Source organism: Gymnodraco acuticeps, unplaced genomic scaffold (assembly GCF_902827175.1).
Source record: "Gymnodraco acuticeps unplaced genomic scaffold, fGymAcu1.1, whole genome shotgun sequence".
Classification (NCBI taxonomy): Eukaryota; Metazoa; Chordata; class Actinopteri; order Perciformes; family Bathydraconidae; genus Gymnodraco; species Gymnodraco acuticeps.
In genome coordinates this window covers 315,588-335,982 of record NW_022990270.1, presented here as the reverse complement: position 1 = coordinate 335,982, position 20,395 = coordinate 315,588, and the positions used below count along the sequence as shown (strand labels likewise).

The window sequence follows — 20,395 nt, the reverse complement described above, 5'->3', positions numbered from 1 at the left end:
GACTTTATTTGCCAGACACACGGCACTGAACACACATGCAGAGGTGAACACAGAACACACATGCAGAGGTGAACACAAGACAACATTAGCACGACCAGTAATCCTACAAGCATCACTACCCTCCTGACTGTTCTCCTCACTGTCTTCCTCTCTGTCAGACATGGTAGCTGATGATGTAGGCCTACTTCTTCCTCTCTGGTTGAGTCTGTGATTAGCTGCTTGCATCCACAAGTCAACAGCTGGGTTTGGGTCGAAAGTCTCTGTTGTCATCTTAGACAAGTGGATGTAATCAAATAAGTATGTGAACATAACCAATAACCTACCATAGCCAATAACAAATGAATGTAACTTATTTTATTTGTGTTCATTCATATCTTATTTTACCTCAACATTTATTTATTTATGCTTTTTTTTTTAATCTCTCCAGTTTTAAAGGATATTTTTGGTTACTGTCCTATAGTATACATTGGAATGATTTAAAACCTGTTTATCCCAATAATTATAAAGGAGTGCCTTGGAAATATGTGTTTACATAAATTGCGACCAAACCGTTTGAACTTAGACTTTACCTCACTGAGCTGTAGTTATCAGTCTGACTGGAGAGGACTCTCCCTCCACATTATTGTAGAAACATATTCTTCTTATATCCGTTAGAGCAGCTAGCACGGCACCAGATTATAATAACGACAGCGCTGGTACCACCCTCCCTCCCTCGCTCACTCGCATTTTGTCTGTGAGCTGCGGGCGCCAGATAAGCCAACATCCTACATTTTCATCACTTACAGCGCCCATCGTACAGGGCAAATGAAACGTGTAACCGGGGTGAAAAGGGTGTTACAGTTACTTAATTGTGAATATTGTTACCTCAAGGCCGAGAATTAGGATGAGCCCCAACGGTCAAAATGTTTTTTTCCCTCCCAGAACTGCCAGCGCAGCACCTCCCCAGATCTGGCGCCCTAGGCGAACATCTAGCCAGCGCTACGGGCCGGCCCTGAGTTCATATCATGGTTCATATGCAACTCGCAAATATATTTCTCTCTCTCTCTCATCTCTCCTCTCTCCTCTATTTTCTCTTTTCTCTTCTCTCTCTCCCTCTCAATGTTGGTACGCAAATGCGCTTTGTTTCAAATGACCCGGTGCTCTTTTTTTGGCGGAGGTGCGCATGCGCACCTGCGCACCAGTTATGTGCAGCCCTGATTATATTGCAGTTTTAGTGTCACCAACTCCGTTTCTAACATGCAAAAAGACTGCAAAATGCTTCTATGATTATTTTTAGTATTTTCGATCTCTCTCCCGTCTGTGTGCGAGGGGGCGGGGCAGTTTACACACACGCAGCTGCTTCATGCAGCAACACACACACACGGAGGAGATGGCGGAGAGAACGCGCTCCGTGGTGTGGTTAAACTATAGCCGTGTCGATGCTCGTTGCCTAAAGTGCAATAAGAGTTTAGCATGTAAGTGCGGTAACACGAGCAATTTGTCTAAACATTTATCAAAAGTGCTCCACATCCAGACGGAGGAATGCACCGGGTTCGACTGTCTTTCTAGTAGCTCTGTAGCCCCCCATCCACGAGTAACGTTTCCCCGTCAGGTGTTATGTATGCTAGCAGCAACACACGGAGTTAACTACATTATTCAAACATGGGTTAATGATTAGAGGGAACTGAGTTATTTATTTTGTTAAAGTTTCAGCTATTCTGTTTACAATTCTGTCATCAGATTATTTAATACGATTTGTTAAAACGTTGTTGTTTATTTTGATGTGAAATATTATGTATTTAATTTAAATAAAAAGCAATGTTAGTTTTGTTCACAATTTGTTTAGTTAGTTTACCTTATTTTTTTCTCCAAAAGAACCGATAAGAGTACCGTTAAAGGACCGGACCGATAAGCGGTATCGATAAAAGTAGTAGTACCGTTAAAACCTTAACGATACCCATCCCTACTTGACTATTCTGCACAACTTCTATTATATTCTATTTTATGTTATTTACTTGCACTATTATCTGTTTTATTGTGTTGCACTGTTGGAGGAGCCTGTGACCTAAGATGTTCATTGTCATAACTACACTGTAGCTATGCACACATGATAATAAAAGCCTTGAAACTTGAAGCAAAAAGTTTCAGAGCTTAATTTCTCAAACTTCACTGAACAAAAGCAGCGGATCCTTTGTGAATGTGTCTATTATTTTTCTCTAGTTATTCAGAGAAGGCGTTACTTACCATGTCTACTCCCACATAGTAGCCCAGGCTCTCATTCCCGGGCAGCAGGTCACAGAAGATGATGGTCCCTCTCTCCGGCCCGTCCCGGGTCTGCACCAGGACCCTGGAGTTGATCTCCAGAGGAGGAAAGTCCTGGTCGTCTTCCACCAGATTCACGTGGTCCACCTCCAGCTCACCCAAAGCTTCGTCATCGTCATCCTCCCAGAGTTCAAGCTTGTCCAGGGCCACAAACACACCGCACTCATCCTCACAGCGGAAGAGTTGGCGTCCCTGGTAGGATCCCTCGGTGAAGCCCTGGCCCCGGCCCTCCTCCTGGGAGAAGGAAGTAAAGAACAGGGTTCATACACTTTTTCAATGACCTTTACCTCATTTTCCATGACCAAAAAAAGTACTCTTTCTCAGCGGCACCACTGAAAATGGTTTATTTTAACATGGAACAGGAAAATAAGGTCTGCAAATGAAACATGTCGTGCCTATCTAAAACAAATCAAATTACTTACTAGCATCTACACGCTAAAGCCACTAAAATCTCTCACCAGCAAAACACCTCGTCAGTTAAATGCCATTTTACGTTTCATTACGGTACGATACAGTATTTATTATCATTATAGAATTACTATTTCGGCGATTAGATAAAACATAAATTATATTCGATGCAACTTTAGTTACATTTCCATGACTTTGGGAAACATATTGTTTTCCATAACTTGTCCAGGGCCTGGAATTAGCATTTTGAATTTCCATGACTTTTCCAGGTTTGGAATGACCGTAAGAACTCTGAAAGAAAGGATGATGGGAAACTGTATAGAAAGAAGAGGAGCAGCAGCATTGTCATAAAAAGTAGGGCAGGTAGCGAGGCTGCTTACTCAGCATCCTTCAGGGAAGTCAGCATCAGAGAGTATGATCGATTACTGCAGCAGGGATATGACTTGCTGCGATGATAAATGCATTCAAGAAGCTCGGGCACATACTAGATGTTCTCACAAAGCGTGCCGTAACAGATTGTGCTTCTTTCCTCACACGCAGGCTTTACAGTCGATCGTGTCATTTCTATTTGGTAAGGGCATAGATACAGAATTGTATCCGAAGCATATGTGCTGCTCTGAAGCTGCAGCTACTGTCTGCCCACTCAGGAAGACTCCAGCTGGACTCGGGAGAATAACAACAACTTTGTGCTGCGATAAGCAACCCTTTGTATTGTGTTACGTACTGTACATGCAGTACAGCATGAATGGCATCACATACGCACGTTAGTATTCAGATAAAAGGAAGAGTTAACAGGAACTCAAATGTTATCAAAACTTTGCTGGATCAGCTTTGTTCGAGTCTTCTCTGAAACAACATTTATATTTGTCGATCTCCACATTTAAAGGTTAGAAAAAGACTGACATTCTCAACCAATGTGAAGGACATAACCCACAGACAACAGAGTCCGATGTTTCGACACCTACGTAATTTAATCCTGCGTTTTCCACACGTCCAAATAAACATGACGCACAGGGTGATGAGATGTGACATTCTTATAGCAACTGTCCCACAAATGTGAATATTTAGCATTTCGTTCTGCCATGGAAGCTCTGCCTTGTGCTGCTATTGACAGAAAGCTCCACACAGGAACCAAAATAGCTCGACAATAGTCAGCAAAACGATTTGTTTCAGGGTTGTCAACAACAACAACAACAAGAAGTGCAAGCTGACAACGCAGAGATGAAAGCAGAGAGACGCGGAATAAATCTATTTGCACTCTTTGCATTTTACCCCCTTTTATGTATGTAGACACTAAAGTCAATTGAGCCTAAAATAACAGACTCACACTCCAGGAACCTATTGGTTGCTCACAAGATCACATACTTCTTATTTATTAGGTACAGAAGTACAAACTCTTTATCGCATTGCAATTGCCCTGATCGCTTTTCCAAGTGAAGGCTATGGTCAGAACACATGGTTGCACGTGTGTTACTCATAAAGACAGCATAGTGTGTTTTACTTGCAGGACTATGTGTCTGATGCAGCTTTAATCATTAGACATCATATAGGAAGTGTGGGCCCAGTATAATCCCCCAGCTCCTCCTTCATTAGTATCGGAGACAGTAAGACAGCAATCTGTGTCTTCACTGGGTTAACGGTGATCAATATGATCCTTCACGGCCCGTCCACACTACAGCTTCAAAAAAAGCTTGGAGCTGGGCGTGTCTGAAGCTCGACCAACAACCAATCACATGAATCTCCCGCCCCTCACACACAAGCAGCGGTTTGATTGGCTAGAGCTTGTACTGGCATATGATTTGATTGGCTGACGCTTCCACCGAAAGATTCACAAGCTTCAAAAGTTGAACATTGCTCAACTTTTGCAGCCTGAAACGCCAGGAAAGCTCCGCTCTGCTTCCCACAATGCAGTTCGGCGAAAAGGGAAGTCACCCCATTCAAAGTGAATGGGCAGACGCGTTGGAAACCGTTTTTGAAGCTGTCGAAGCTGTAGTGTGGACGGGCCGTCAGCTGCTTTGACACGATTAGTCTCCCGACATTAAAAACTCTTAACTCAGCGCCGCAGAAGTGTTTGGTTGTAATGCTGCTTTTGTTCCACGTCTGTACACATAAAGCTGCACAAAGCACAAGTTGAAAATAATTAACTTGTTGGTTTTTGGCTAGTTTCATGTCATTTTAAGAGGAACAGTGATCAGTTTCAATAATCAAGATTTACAGAGGGATATTTTCCAATTGTTTCTATGCAACTTAAACAATGCCTCTAATATGATGTTATATATATATTGTCACTGCACGAGAGGTCTCTTCCACTTTTACCCCATTACATGTGGGGTTTGTTTGGAAGTTTTGTGAGGGTCAGAGGGTGTCGCATCCGTATTCATATTCTGTACAAACTGTACAGTCCCCTGAGACCAATGTAACATTTTTGACATTGGGCGATATAAATAAACTTTGATTGAAACCTTGAAACACAAAACACCCTGGTCTACTTCTTAATAAAAGACACAAGTTCTCACCAGCAGCTCTACTCCGAACCAGATTCCAGAGAGCGCTCTGTCGGGCAGCAGCGAGCCTTTGAAGCGGACCACCCCGGGCAGAGGTTCGTCCCCCGAGCGCAGCTGGACCCTCACCTTGGACCCACAGTCAATATCACGCACTCGCTCCAGCCGGGACTTGTTGCAGAGCAGGGCGTAGCGCTCCTCGCAGTTTGTGATGGGGAACAGCAGCTCTGCCAGCTTCTCGTCCAGCTCCAGGACGTCCCGCTCGTCCAGGCTCAGCACCACGTTGGTCTGGTCCAGGATGCGGAGACTCTTCTTGCCCTTGTTTGGAGGCAGCGTTCTCCCCAGGCTGTTGCGCTCCTGGCAGGCCTGACCGAGGCTGCCCCGGGGGATCCTCAGGATCTTCTGGGGGGTCTTCTCCACCGTACACTCCTTGATGACCATGTAGAAGCGCCAGTCCTCCCTGAAGCCCCCGCTGGGCTTCTCCTGGCTCCACAGGGCAGAGCTCATGGCTGCATGCTAGGCAGGAGGTCCAACATCAAGGCAAGCTTGACCTGCGGAAATTATGAGAGGAACATTTATTTATTAGTTTGTTTGATGACTTAAGATACATTATTCCTCAGCCCACATTCCTCATGCACATTTTATTCCAAAACAAACGATACAAATTGTTATCGTTAAATCTGAGATAGAGGGCTCCATGATTCAATAACTGTCAATTATAAAATTAAATACTGAGTTCATTCCCATATTAAATGTACTTGAAAGGGTTTTGAACATATTGTCTGTGATTGTAATGTTCAATGTAACATTTTCAGTGTTAGTATTGCATATATATGGAGCAGCTGTGATAAAAAACCTGACAATTAAGTGATATCTTATCATATTGTATTCATTGGAATGTATAGTTAACAAGCCATGCTGAAATAAACTACTAATGGTTTGATTAATGAAGGAAATATTTGTATCACAACCTGATAATGATGAATGGTGAGTACAGACATGAAAGGGTGAGACTTGTACACATATCATGATAACTTGTGAATCAATTATACTACCATAACGCCATCAGATATCTTAATATATAAAAGTAACTTCCAATTTTCCATAGAGCTTATTCTTTCAGTAATCTGATTGGTTGTTGTGGTTTGTGATGAGAAATCTAACATCTCATGGTGATCTCTACTGCCCAGTCACACCTGCTTTTCTTAGCAAGCCCTGTTGTGACATTACTCACATCTACTGATTTGATTGCCCTAAAAATAGTGAGCACACGGTTGACATTTGCTCACAAGTCACAACCAACTCTACCTCAAATACCAGACAATTGGATTTCCCCTGATGACACCTCAGATATGATGATGTACCACAAGACACAGTCAAGAAAGAGCAAACTACATCCGTCCTTTGTTCGAACAATGCTAACTAACTAATTCAATTATTATACTGCTGTTTTCAATATATGTTAACTTTGATGCAATTACATGTTAATATTGATGCAATTACACAGCACAGTGCCACACAGGTAGAAAACTGAAAGTAATTTCAACCTGATATGGGCTAGCTAACCCTGACATGATTAGACATGTATTTACCGTGTTTATTGAGATGACAACATGTTTATTCAAATGTTTTAGGATCATTTTCCCTGACAACCAGCAGTGTGTCATCACCAGGCAGAAGCTGTCACTCAAAGGCCCTTTAAGAGAGGGAAGTAGCTAACGTAGGATAAAATGCACCAAATACTCATTTACTTTCAATAAAAACGACATGGAAATCTTACCTTTGCTGTGCGTCAGTTCAGCACGAAGCTACAGATGACATGCCATTTCAAATATCCATCTTATTTAGATACAGGTTTCTGAAAACAAGCTCCCGTAATAACCTCTGATTAGCTGAATGGCTAGCGTCCTGAGAAGCTAAATATCAGGCTAAAGTTAGCATAGCGAGCTGATAAACAGAAAACATGCTGGCAGAAAACTGTCACCCTCTACAGTGAGATTTCAGCATTTAGGTAAATCTACTCTCCATGGGAAATAGGTTGAATAAATACAGTGTATCGCTACAGAAATGAGATATATTATTTACAGAAGACGACCTCACAAACGCCATGCTCTCCCCAACGGACATTGGTCAATCGTTTCATTCTCAAGCGCTGATTGGCTGTTCATTGTGTTTGTGTAATCAAGTCCCACCCTCTGGGGTTTTCCCATGAATGGCAGCACACGTAGTTAGGTTGAACTGTAGATTTCAGGGCAGAGGATGCTGTCAGTGGTGGAAGAAGTAATTACTGTGCTTCCTTTTTGTTCCATTGTTTAAAATGTGTACATGTCGTTAAGCTGTGCCGTATATACTTCACATACTGAAACTATGTCCATGTGCTCTGGAAATACGCGTAAATGATGGCAAGATATTTGTGGATTTTTCTTCGATAATAATGAATGTTCTACTAATCAACTTTTTTACTGTTCAACTCAATACATGAATACTTTTATCCCTTAAAACATGTACTATATATTAAGACAAGCAAACACATTATACATTATTAAAACTGTGAGATTGTGCTTAAAATACTTAATGTATAACTTGTAATATAATGTATTTAATGTAAAGTTCATTTGCGTTTATATATGTGTTCCATTTGAAATATTGCAGTATTTTACATGATTAAATTGTTAACTGAAAATTAAACATTTAAGTATTTACTGTAATACATTTACTTAAATAGTATTATACATCATTTTATACTAGGTTACATATTGTATTATTATTATTAGTGATGCATTCATGTAGCAGAACTAATTGACCACTCCTTTACTGTTGAGATCATCACATGTTTTGGTTGAAAGCAAGCTGCCAGGCCATAAATGTAGTGCAATATAACAAACATCACATATTGAGGTAAAGTATAACGTAAAATAGGATAAAATTGTACCTTCCAACCTAAACCTAAAAAAGACAAAACAAGACACAGTTGTTGATTTAAATATTTTGTGTATTTAGAAAAACTAACCAAGATACACAAGAGCTAACACATTTTGCTCTTCACATCTTTACATAAAATATTTCATATAATAAATAACAACACAATCTTAATGCAATACAAACAGCTATTGTCTAACTTTATACAAAATCAGAAGATAAGTCTTGACTCCCGTTGTTTCATCTCCTCTACTTCCTCCAAACTGAGGTCATTGTTTCTCAACCTGCAGAGTAAATACAAAGGGACACAAATCGATAAATGAAACAGCCAGTTGCACATCCAGTGCAAAGGCACAACCAGTTTGGAAATGGAAATGAAGCTTAAAATCTAAATATCAAACGTTGAGCCAAGTAGGATTTAGTATCAACAGCCACATGTTTTCTTTACAAGGAAACAAGCAGAACCAGTAGCCTATGCCTTAGCCTTAATCCGGAATGTAAACAACCACCAGGCATGCATGACTTAAGCCACAGAATAAACATTACGCACCACACTGATTTCACATGGGTGTTGTGTTGCATCGCTTGAATCAGACTTTCCACTCCTGATCTGGTTATGTGGTTCTCTGTCAACCTTTTGAAACAGGAGGGTGGAGAAAGGGTGGAGCAATGTAAATACTACAGTACTAATGACAAAATTAATAATGTGTGGATACAAATTTCATTGTGTTTTCAATACAAGTATAACTTGTCTCCAACACTTACCACAGGTCTTCCAGTGACGTACAGTTCTTGATGATGTTGGAGAGGGCACATGCTCCGGCACTCCCCACTCCATTGTCTACCAAGCTGTCATTACATTAAATTAGAGTTATAATCAGATAAAGTAGTCCACAGCTGCAGGAACAGGTACTGCTTAAAACATGCTATATTTGAAATATTTTCCGACTTGTAACTTGCTGTTAGACAGCCCTTTCCAAAAGGGAATAGAGCCGTTATCTGTGCTACTTTAAAGCCGCCAGACTCCATTAACAAAAAATATACCTTGCAGAACATGAGGGTTACTGGTCTACCGCTGCCTTGTTATTGAGTGAATTTGGTGGTCCAGAATAAGACTCTATTGTCACAGAATAACACAAAGTCACTTATCGATGAAGTCAGCGTTAGACCAGCAACTTCTGTGTTCTGCGAAGTCAAATTGTTGCTGTTGTCACTGGAGTTTGGTTGCTTTAAATAGAGCAAGATCATGGATCGTTGATAATGGAATTTTGTTTTATGTGGCTGCTTAAACAAAAGTACATTGCTCTGCTTTTGTGTTATTACTCCTTTTCGTTTCTGAACATCACCTATTGTAGATTATACACTCTGGATAGGTGCCTTATACCACTCCATATCAAACCATCCAAACTACCCCTTTAAATGAACCAAACGTAGCGTTACTCAAAGCAAATGTTACCTGAGCCACACCAAGGTTTTGCTGTTCTCTAGGGCAGTGGCAAGGGCTTCTGCTCCTGCATCTCCTATCTTGTTGCCCCATAGTCTGGGGATATAAGGATTGTAGGTACGTTTATAGAAATATCCCACCAATGAGATGCATTCACTTGTTCAGGAGGACTTTTACCCTAAATACTCCAGTGAGTGGTTGCATTTCAGTCCCTCTGCCAACTGCTTTGCTCCTTTTTCTGTTAGATTATTGTTGCCTAGCCTGGAAGAAAATAGAGAAGTTCATTTTCCATTCATTTTACAGTAAATGTACTGTATGTGGTATTACGTTACATTTAGTGTCACAGTTAGTGTATGCGCTGACCTCAGAGAAACAAAGTTCTGCTTTATCTTCAGAAGGCGAGAAAAGTGCTGTGTGCATGCATCCGTTAGATTGTTGTTGAAGAGCCTACAGACATACAAATGGTCATGAAATGTTATTGTTAAACATCACTTGTGATTTCCTGATCATCTTGACATCACTTACGCAATTTTCTTGAAGTGTTCACACTGGATAGTTTTAGCAAGTAGTTTGCGGATCCCCTCGTCTGTGATGTTATTATTTCTGAGGCTGAAAATTGAAGTATAAAGGAAACTTGAGCAGTGGTGGAAGAAGTATTTCGATATTTATCGTAACTTAAGTAAATGTAGTAATACCATCTTGTCGAAATACCACAAGTCCTGCATTCAAATTGAAAGTTAAAATGTTTTGGCACTAACCTAAAGTAAAAGTGCTAAGTATTCTGAACGGTCAAATAAAAAAAACAATATTCAATTAGGATATCATATTTGATGCAATAACGATTATGTTAATTTAATATTGCGGCTGGTAGAGATGAGGTTTATTTCTTACTAGTTATATTGCACACTGAATAATTAACTTAATATTGTATTAATATATGATTCTACAAAAAAACTACTAACTCAATGTGTTAAATCTATGTGTGGGCATAAAAATGTACATTATTTTCTTCTGAGATTTAGTGGAGTTGAATTATATAGTAGCATGAAATAGGAGTATAAGATCTTGAGTAAATGTACGTAGTGACTTTCCATCATTTCACTTGAACATGAGATGTATTCTTTCCTTTAAATAATGCTTTTGTGGAAGCTTTGTTCACAAAAATGTACAGATTGAAGGGCACATTTTAACTTGTCATACTCACTATAGGGAATTGCAGATGTGCATGCAGGGGAGGAGCTGCTCCACTCCAACGTCGCCCACAGAGTTGTTGTCCAGCTGCAGGCCGACAGGATTCCTTAAATGCTGCAGCACATAGGCTAGAGCCGTGCACTCTACAGGACCGATGTTACAGTAGGTCAGTTTCAGGTGGTCCACCTCCAGCTTACTCATGGCGTCTTTAGCAACCCTGTCCTCCTGCATCTCATAGATGCATTTGATAAGCCAGACGAAGCCTGGCATTGCATGCATGCTCTTCTTCTCCCCCTCTACGGGCTGAGGGATGGACTTAAAGTGTTTCTGCATGCCTTTGGATAAGCATTTCACCACCTGTCTGACCCTCTTCTCCATCACAGCGCTGGGGCAGCAGTGGAGCCACAGGTTTCGATGGCGCTGTGACAAAAGTCCAGACACAAAGGTGGCTGTGATTTGCCGATTTGGCGTTTCAGCGGCTGTAGTTTCCCCCCCTGAAGGCCGCTGTGGTTGGTCAGTAGAAGGCAAGCAGGCGATGAAGCATCTGCTGCTCTGACCTGCCTCCTTAATTTTCTGCGTCTCAAAGAGCTTAGGGATAGTTGAGCGGTCAGTGTTATCCGACAACACGATGTACAAAGCTGCAAAGAAACATTGCATAGTCAAGTGAAGGAATTCATAACCTTCAGCGTGGGTGGATATATCTTTACTCTGCATGAGAAAACCCATGCAGATGTCCTTCTCAGTCACACCACATGTCTCCAAGTCTGTGCCTGAGAAGATGTAACAGGTTGCTCCTATCCCATCAAAGGCAAGCTTCCCAAGATGCAACACAGTTTGCAGATGCTGCTGAAGCCAACATAGCCCTGTAGTGTTCTTCAGGGAGCTTTGGTGCTGGAAAAAGTGCTGCAGGATCATTAGGTAAACGTCTGTGATTGTTTGTAGGCTGCCCTCTCCGCAGCCTAACAACTCTTTATGGCACTGTGAGACGATCCAGCACAGGACTGGACTATGACACAGTCCGAGTAACGCAGTGTTTGTCCGCAAGGACTCCAAAACCTTAGCAGCCACATGGGCGTCGCTGTGATGCTTCCTCACAAAACAGTCAATCCCACTTGGGGAAAAGCCTTTGAGGAGGACCTCTTTGCAGAGATGTTTCTTGAACAAAGGGCCCACCGCCTCTGGGCGACTGGTCACCACTTTCCTCACACCCTTCATTAGGGAACCCTGGATTAAGTTGAAGAGTAGGATGTGAACAGGAGCCCGCTGGGTGGGGCAGCAGAGCCTGTGCTCATCTGAAAAGCTCTGCTTCAGCTCATCCAGGCCATCGAAGGTGAAGAGGATGAGATGTGGGTGGTCCAGGATGAACTGGAAGATCTCCTCCTGCTGTCTGTCCGGCCAGCAGCAGTGCTGAAACAGTAGCTCCTGTAGAGAGAGTTCCCTTTGCTCGGAGTTCAACCTGCGACAGCTGAACGGGAACAGAAGGAGGAAGTCCTGCAGCGCTGCCCCCCGAGCCCAAAGCAGGTGCAGCCTCTGGAGTAAAGTGCTCTTTCCTCCGCCCGCTTCCCCCGACACCAACACCGTGTCCGCCTCCTTGTTCACTGTACCCACTGCACCCACTATGTCCTCCAGGCCCAAAGGTCCATTGACATCCACGCAGTTATGAGCGAGTTCCAGCTGGCCGTCAGTGTAGATGTCGTCCAGAGACATGTGGCTGGTCCCTCCATAAGTACTGAGGAAGCAGGACTGAGCGGAGATTGAGCTGCTGAGCTTCTTCTGATACTTTAACACCTCTGTGACAGAAAGCACACACATAACATAAATTAAGTATATAAGGCATTGCAAAATGATAAGGTTTTCTTTCTTTTCGGATGTGTAATTAGCTAGATCATTTGTTTATATATAATTTGTAAGTCAATAATATTGTTGATGATCTATTTGGCACTGTTTGTACAGTATAATCATTCTCATGTTTCATTTCATCATTGTTATTATTATTTGTGTATGTTTAACAGGTCTGTATATCTGTGTCTAGTGTTAAATGCTAACTTGTATTGTGCTAAAGAGTTATTTTTCAACCCGGTTCTATTTTGGGAACTTTGACCACTTCCCTATATTTAAAAGACCTCTGTATATTTTGTAGATTTCTTACAAATCCCCCTCAAGAACAGGGACGCACATCTGCTATATTTAGCTCGCATGGAATCTCCTTTTACAGTAATCTTTAAATATATAATTACATTCAGTTTATTCACAAAGTTAGTGTTCAATCATAAGAAAGCATTGAGTTGTTTAAAAGGGGAAAACCAGACTTGAGATTAGGGGCCCTCACACTTAATAAAAAGTATTTTAAATATATTTTACTCACACTTTAAGAATTTGGGAGAGTACATTTGTATTCTAAAGAAACATTTACAAGCTACAAAACTAAATACCATGATAACTAAACTAACCCTTACTACTAAATGGCCCCAAAACATTTATTCCATTAGTTTCAAATATTGGTAATATGAGAAAGGGAAAATAATGGTACTTGAAAATGACCAAGGGCGTTATCTTTGTGTTTAGTGTGTTAGTTTGTTTGTCTGAGTATACAACTAAAACTACAAGCTTTCCTTTAGGTATAACAGTTTTCAGCATGATTATAACAATGACATACCTTTGGGAGGAGTCAATTTCTCCTGGCTCAGTGGAGATACAGGTTCCTGTTTGTGCTGAATGAACTGTAGTACAACCTTTGCTGCAGATTCTCCTTTTGATCTGACATGGTCCAGCAAACGCCTCGCCTGCATGACATATGAGTGGTATATCAGATTCATTGATAAAATAATACTTTAACAATTTGGCGGGGAAAACAAGTAGCCTATCAGCTTACTGAGTTGTTCGATAAAAAGGTTGAAATCTCAGCTATGTTAGCAACTATGTAAGCTAAGCTAAGTGTAAAGCTAGCACAAGCAGACAGACAGCTTAGCTTAGCATAAAGACTGCAAACAGGGCGAAACAGCTAGCTTGGGGCAGTTCAAAGGTACAAGATGGCACCTCATTCACTAATTTACATACAATATCTGTGCGTAAAAAGACACATTCCCTGGTGCTATTGCTGGTAAGTTTATGGTTACATTTGTCAATAACTATGTTTGCTGTTTTCCCACTTTCCTATGCTAAGCTAACAGGTTGCTTGTGTTTGCTTAATATTTAATGACATGAGAGTGGAATTAATCGCTTGAAAATTAAACTATTACCTACTGTATAATGAGCACAAAGGCATTTCATTAAAGTAGCCTATAACATAGCCTACTGTATACTCTAAGCATAAGACTGCATTGCTGAGCAGTTGGGTGACATCAGGATATCTGGGACAAAAAATGCTTTTCCATGTTTAAAAATGAACAACCAAACATATGATTGCATTTCTTAATGTCCTTCACAATAAGCCATCATTTTGATTTGTCTGAGAAACATTTTAAAGACCTCTTTACAATGTAAGCCATGTGGCATCTTGAAGAGTGCAGCTAAAAAAACAAGGGCATAACAGCAAAACTGGTTGTACCATGTTGACATGTTTTCCCAATACAGTAACTCGAAGATATGGGACTCTCCCATTTTACCTGAAAACGTCAGGTAGGGATTAATGATGCGTTTGAACGTCCAAAGTTTCTAAAGTATTGTACCTTGCGATATTTTTGTTTTTAGAAACTGTAGCAGAGATCCATAAGTTATACAAGTAAAACATTAAGGGAAGTGTTCAACATTTGTGTTAGTTTTCTTGAACATGTACATCTAAAAAGCATCTCAGACTTTACCCACCGTCACCAGACAGATTCAGTTCCTTTATAACGTCCCGCTTTGCCATTGAAAACTTTTTCCATTTGATGCCACTTTATACTTTTACTAGATTTATTTGATAACCTAAGTTACTTTGAAGATTCAGATTTAGATGTTATCAGTGAATATTCATTTAATTGATCCCTGTGTGAAATGCACAAGCTGCAACACACATTAATGCAGCTATAATTATGATGCATATTATACTAAAATGGGCCATGCCAAATTTACTTTACGTATATGTTGATACTATAACTTTTCTTCTTATGGAAATATTTTAAAAACAGGATATTTTCTATAAAGTATTTCTAGGTTTTTGCCAGTAAAGTCAAAGATCTAACTACTTCCCCCCCAAATCCAGACAATTGAACAGGTACACACAAAAAAAAACAGGAAGTTTCCAAGGCAACAGTTTAAAAATATGTACACAATGTACCTGCTGACAGGGTGTGTGGATAGGAAGCTGCACTTCACAGCAGTCTGCTGAAGTGAAGTGTCCAGATGTGACAAGATCTTCTAAAGCACCATCAATGCATCCTCGAAGCTTTTCTACCAGGCTCGGTCTTTGAGTCAGAAGAGTCTCAGTACACGTGCTCTGGTGTTCTTCTTTTTCCTCCAGAGTGGAAGAGCATCCTGAAGATGAGGTGCCAACTCCTTTTGCATCAGGCAGGACTCTTTTAAAAGCAGCAAAGAAGAGTCCACATGTGTCCTCTCCCTTTATGTAAACCAGATCCAGCAGCTTTCTGGCATTGCAGTGCAGCGCCCTACCTGAGACCTGTATGTTCTGGTAGTCCTCCCATGTGAGTTCCCCTTGAGACAGCAGTATGTCCAACACCTGCTCCAGATGTTCTGCTGACCCGCTGCTGCACAGTGCATTCAGGATCTCTGTGCGTTGTCTCAGCACAAGCTCCTGGACAAACATGCTTTTTGCATGTCAGCGTCCATACTCAATGACATCTATTGTGAACTGCTTCCTGTATCACAACATGGAAAAGCACACGCCCACATGTCATCATGCTGCTACTAGTCATCACGAGTGTGAATAAGACAGCCTGGGATTGGTTTGTTCTCATTAACATTCATACACACTGATTTTGTTAGATGATAAAAACTAGTTGAAAAAACATGCAACACACAGTAACTAGCAACATTAGACATTGTTATATTACAACTCACGCAAGAGTCTTCACAACAGAGAGCTTTCTTTCTTCCCCTCCATCTGTATTTTGGGCAGAGCTTCTTCCTCATTCCAAGCTGAAAATGAAACTATTTCTGCAAGTGAGTCCCTTCTGTAAAATGGAAAATAAATCTTGCCAGGAAATTTAAAAAACCGTCAACACAGTTCCTGAGATGCAGAGGTTAAAGAAGATATTTTACTTCAACAGAATTAGTAACACTACATTAAAAAAAAATCCTGCATTAGAAATAAAACTATACTATATAAGTACAGCAGTTTTGGCATCAATATATAGTTACGGTACCAAAAGTGAAAGCACTTATTATGCAGTATTGACCATTTCAGAATCATAAATATTAAAGTACTGTTTGTATAAGGATCCATTAATGTGTAAAAACCACTGGTAAAGGTAATTGTATTCACTTTATCTACTGCTGCTAAATATCTTAACCTATAACAAATCATCATAGTTTTTAAATTCATATTTATTTTTAGCCAATAATTTGAATCTGTAAAATATCCATGATAAAGCCGTCAGATAAATGGATTGGATGTAATTACCTATATAAGAAGAGGTATAACCTACCTTATAATATGTGATTATGTATTACTTGATTCATATGTTGTGCAAAGTAGCTGGTAACTAAAGCTATACAATATATGTAGTGAATTAAAAAGGACAACATTTGCTCCAAAAATGTAGTGAAGTAAAGTATAAAGTACTGTAGCATATAGTGAAAATACAAGTACCTGAAGTGTGTACAGTACTGCATTAAATGTATTTCAAACACCGGTGAGATTTGATGATATTTTCACATCCTCTTGCATGAGGTTTTGGCTTCAAACGAGCAACATCTCTTTGATTTATTGGACTGGATGTGTCCCTATGGAGATTGCCCTTCTTGTATGTTCACATGTGGAAATAAAACACTAATAGAAATATAATGTCTTTGATAATTCACTATAACTAAGTTCTAAATGTGTCCTTTGTTAAGATTTTGAATTAAGACCAGAATTGAATAAATTATTACATTATTATCTGATAAAAGTATATGAAATTATATCTGTAGAAATATTTTAAACTCTACTTGTATCTTATCAGTTAATTAGTTACAAAAATACATTTAACTCTTCTCTGGTTCTGGCAGAAACAATTATTTCTGACATTTTTGTATGATAATTAGCCAGACAGCATTGTGTGACTTGTTGAACTTGTTTACCTGAATGTATGGGTGTAGGTATTCCTTTTATTATCCTGTTAAGCCCCGAGCCTGTTTTTCCAACACATCCTCACTCCCAGGTCGGCCTACTGTATGTTGACGTTATGTCAAGTCCCCTGTGTCGGCTTTATCCAACGCAAGAGGGGGGCGGCCGTGTAGGATTTTTCCAATGCAAGGGGGGGGGGGGCCTTAGCGTACATTTTCAACTTTCCGGGATGTCCATAGCATCTTAGCGGCTAAGGCCCCCCCCCCCCCTCTTGCGTTGGAAAAAGCCGACACAGGGGACTTGACCTAACGTCAACATAGGCCGACCTGGGAGTGAGGATGTGTTGGTTTTTCAGGTCTCAGGCTCGAAAATGACATTCCCAGAACAAATGACAATATCTTCCCTTTTAAAAGGGGTAAATTAATCATCTTTTATCTCAAAGCAATGATAACCCTGTGAGTTGGATGTAGAAAAGTCGGAATCAATATAGATTTGTTTATTTTAAAGTAAATTCAGATTGAACATAGTAAAAAAAATGTAAATGATAGTGTCCGTCCAAAAATAAACCATTACTTATAGTGAAAACCACCCTTGAATGATGGGATAGGAGACTAAAAGCTTTAGGAATCCAAACTATAACATATAATAAGTACCCTGTATCAAGATTGATGCAATACAAGTGACATTTGACATTTTTAGAGAGGTTTAGCAACAAAATAAACACCTCTGGGGTCATTTGGGTGGAAATGGGTGTATTTGTCGTTTCTCTGGAACCCATTGGTCGATTTTGATGATTGACATCTCTTTTGAACCGTTAGATTTTGATCAGAAAACAACAGAGGGAAGACATATTGTCGTGTTGGCTACCTAATGCTACGTGGTGTGATGTCTTTGTTAGCTTCTCATGTCGCGAGTCCGGATCGGTCAGTAATGATACCAATACCTGTCGAATCTGTGCAATCTCAGCTTGCTAATCGATATCCTGTTTGTGCAGATACAATAAGTAATACATTTTAACGTGAGTTTTGTGCTAAGTGTGTTAGCATTTTTTCGCTCAGGGCTAATTCAGAGCCTTTGTTATAACCCTTATGTTTCGTTTTGCTAAAAATGATTAATATTATCTGATAGCTGAGTTTCTTCCCGTTAAGTGGGTATGACACATTAATAGGTTTTTAAATGTTAAGAAGCCCTCAGACGCTGTTTCTTGCAGATGTTGCTATTTTTCCCCCGCCCGCGGCGGAATGGGGTTTAACAGGTTATGATAATAGGCTAAGCCAGGTAGTATTGTGTGACTCAAGTGTACAATGTAAATAGGATTCAGATACTTGTTGCATCGGGACACCTGGAAGGGGTTGGTGCATGCATTCCTTTTAGTATAATAGGCTAAGCCGATTATGGACTATTGTGATGTTGTCTACCAAAATGCACACAAATCAGATCTTGCTCCACTCAACATAGCCTACAATAGACTATGCAGATTTGTTCTTGGTTGTCCTTTTCGTACACATCACTGCACAATGTATAACCAACTTAAATGGCCTTCTTTAAATGTAAGAAGACACACACATTGGCTTCAGCTGATATTTAAATGTATTTATCTTAACTATCCCCCTTATTTAAAGCCGTATTTCGTACTCGTCAAATTATCAAGTTAGACATTCTGTTCAGATTTATTTCTCTGTCCCCTCTGCAAACAAATGGATTGGCAGAAGAGCGTTAATTTTCAAAGCCCCAACAGACTGGAATACTTTACCTGCTGCTATTAGATCTCTTGCATCATTGGGTATATTTAAACATGCATTATCATCTCACTTTCAACTGGTCTGCACTTGTTATTAACTGATATTGATGAAACTGATTTGCTCGACTGTCTCAAATTGTAATGATTGTATGCATTGCTTGAATTTTACTTAACAGACTGTACGTGGTTTGTCTTGTGTGTCATGTTTTGCATTTTGTTTATATATGTCTGTAAGTTGTTGCTACTGTCGGGACCCCCTTGAAAACGAGATGGTGCATCTCAAGGGGTTTATCCCAATGAATAAAAATGTCTATATATATATATATATGCCAGACAGAATGAACACTTGTCCCACCCATCTATTCCTTCAGGTAATCTATTACAATGTAATAAACATGTATTATTGATACATATTTATTAATTACTTTTTGTATTTCAGAATGCCACCAGCAAAGAGAGGTCTTCATTTCAGTGTGCAGGATGTGATTGCTGCCATCTAAAATGGAGAAAGTGAGTTTGAGGTGGAATCAGAGGACAGTGACATTGATATGAGTGAAGGCGAGGCAGATGAAGATGCCTGTGGCCACATGGACAAGGAAAACCAACAACCCAATGACCCCCCAGTCAGTGATTATGTGGACATCGAGCCCCAACAACATAACCCCACCAAGCCCCGTGACAGGTATCGCTAGCTGAAAAAATATTTCATCAGTCCCAATACTGACTTTTCTGGTCCAGATACCACAGAGGATGTAATTTCCCTCCACACACCACTGGAGTACTTCCAGAAGTTTGTGTCAGAAGACATGATTCAGGCTTTGGTAACCAACACAAATGAGTACAGCTTTCAAAAGAATGGAACATCCATCAACACAAATACAAAGGAAATTGAGAAACTGATTGGCATGTACCTGAAGATGGGCCTAGTACAAATGGCTGGAGTCCGTGTGAATAGAGTGGCGAAGTCACGCCCATCTACTTCCGGTCAATGGGACCTTATTTCGTAAAAATAATGTATTGAAGTCAATGGAGAGAGAAAACGTATCTTTCGATCCCGTTTGAATTGTGCCACGAATTACACATATGTTTGTTAATCTTAACAAATAATTTCCATGTCAAAAAAGTCAGTTTGTCGTAAAACTGTTGACATATAAGACTATGAAAAATACGCAACTAGAAAGACTACAAATCCCAGAGTCGCGTAAGTGATGTCACCAGTGCTGGAATTGGGCCGGTACTCACCGGTACGCAGTACCGGCACTTCTGGTTCTGACCCATGGAGTACCGGCACTTCTTGCTCAGTACCGGCATGCTGGCGGTACTCCGGTACTCATGCACCGTGCCAGTACTCAACACTCTCCCGCCGTTCTTATTATACATCCATATATATATATACAGCCGCCCGGTACTCAGTAGATGCGTCATGAGGTGCCGAACGGACATTCTCATCGCTCTAACCGCTGGAGTTTCACAGCGGCTGTCAGCTGTTTACTCCTGTCATTCAAACAGAACGTGCTGGAGAGGGGGCGGGGCTTATCTTCTCCATGTAAATACTGTGGTGGAAACGACTATGTCAAAATTAACCTATTTGACCGTGATTTAATAGTAATACACGTTTCAAAATAATAATAATAATAATAATGCCGAAGTAACAACATACTGAAAACTGTTAGTAAAACCATGTT

General features: G+C 40.3%; 2 protein-coding genes across 5 annotated transcripts in view; both read right to left on the bottom strand.

Annotated features, from left to right (window-relative positions):
* cylda (cylindromatosis (turban tumor syndrome), a) overlaps positions 1-7,334 on the bottom strand; it is a 48,347-nt gene extending 41,013 nt beyond the window's left edge. For both annotated transcript variants that reach the window (XM_034220814.1, XM_034220815.1), the window contains exons 1-3: positions 6,991-7,334; positions 5,226-5,761; positions 2,224-2,535 (exon numbers count right to left, since the gene is read on the bottom strand). In XM_034220814.1, coding sequence (XP_034076705.1) covers positions 2,224-2,535; positions 5,226-5,717 — 804 coding nt within the window. In that variant the 5' untranslated portion in view covers positions 5,718-5,761; positions 6,991-7,334. The remainder of the gene's footprint in view (positions 1-2,223; positions 2,536-5,225; positions 5,762-6,990) is intronic.
* Positions 7,335-8,253: 919 nt separating this feature from the next.
* On the bottom strand, positions 8,254-16,433 carry nod2 (nucleotide-binding oligomerization domain containing 2). 3 transcript variants are annotated; one of them, XM_034220789.1, is made up of 11 exons: positions 15,763-16,433; positions 15,023-15,560; positions 13,421-13,547; positions 10,778-12,554; positions 10,099-10,182; positions 9,937-10,020; positions 9,751-9,834; positions 9,586-9,669; positions 8,895-8,978; positions 8,680-8,763; positions 8,254-8,413 (listed from the first exon to the last, which is right to left on the bottom strand). In XM_034220789.1, exons 2-11 carry the CDS (start codon positions 15,506-15,508, stop codon positions 8,341-8,343), a joined length of 2,967 nt encoding a protein of 988 aa, XP_034076680.1. In that variant the 5' UTR covers positions 15,509-15,560; positions 15,763-16,433; the 3' UTR covers positions 8,254-8,340. The 3 variants fall into 3 exon arrangements, 2 of the variants coding, with proteins under 2 accessions (XP_034076680.1, XP_034076681.1); XM_034220790.1 differs by having other exon boundaries at positions 8,282-8,413; positions 9,597-9,669; XR_004569427.1 differs by lacking the exons at positions 8,254-8,413; positions 8,680-8,763; positions 8,895-8,978; positions 9,586-9,669; positions 10,099-10,182 and having other exon boundaries at positions 9,784-9,834.
* Between the last annotated feature and the right edge of the window lie 3,962 nt (positions 16,434-20,395).

Excerpts from the sequence above, each read along its gene's own strand:
- nod2 (XM_034220789.1), bottom strand. The coding sequence starts at position 15,508 with ATGTTTGTCCAGGAGCTTGTGCTGAGACAACGCACAGAGATCCTGAAT. Across the intron at positions 10,021-10,098 it reads GAACACTTCAAGAAAATTGC|GCTCTTCAACAACAATCTAA; the intron begins GTAAGTGATGTC and ends GTATGTCTGTAG. Across the intron at positions 9,835-9,936 it reads CAGAACTTTGTTTCTCTGAG|GCTAGGCAACAATAATCTAA; the intron begins GTCAGCGCATAC and ends ATTTTCTTCCAG.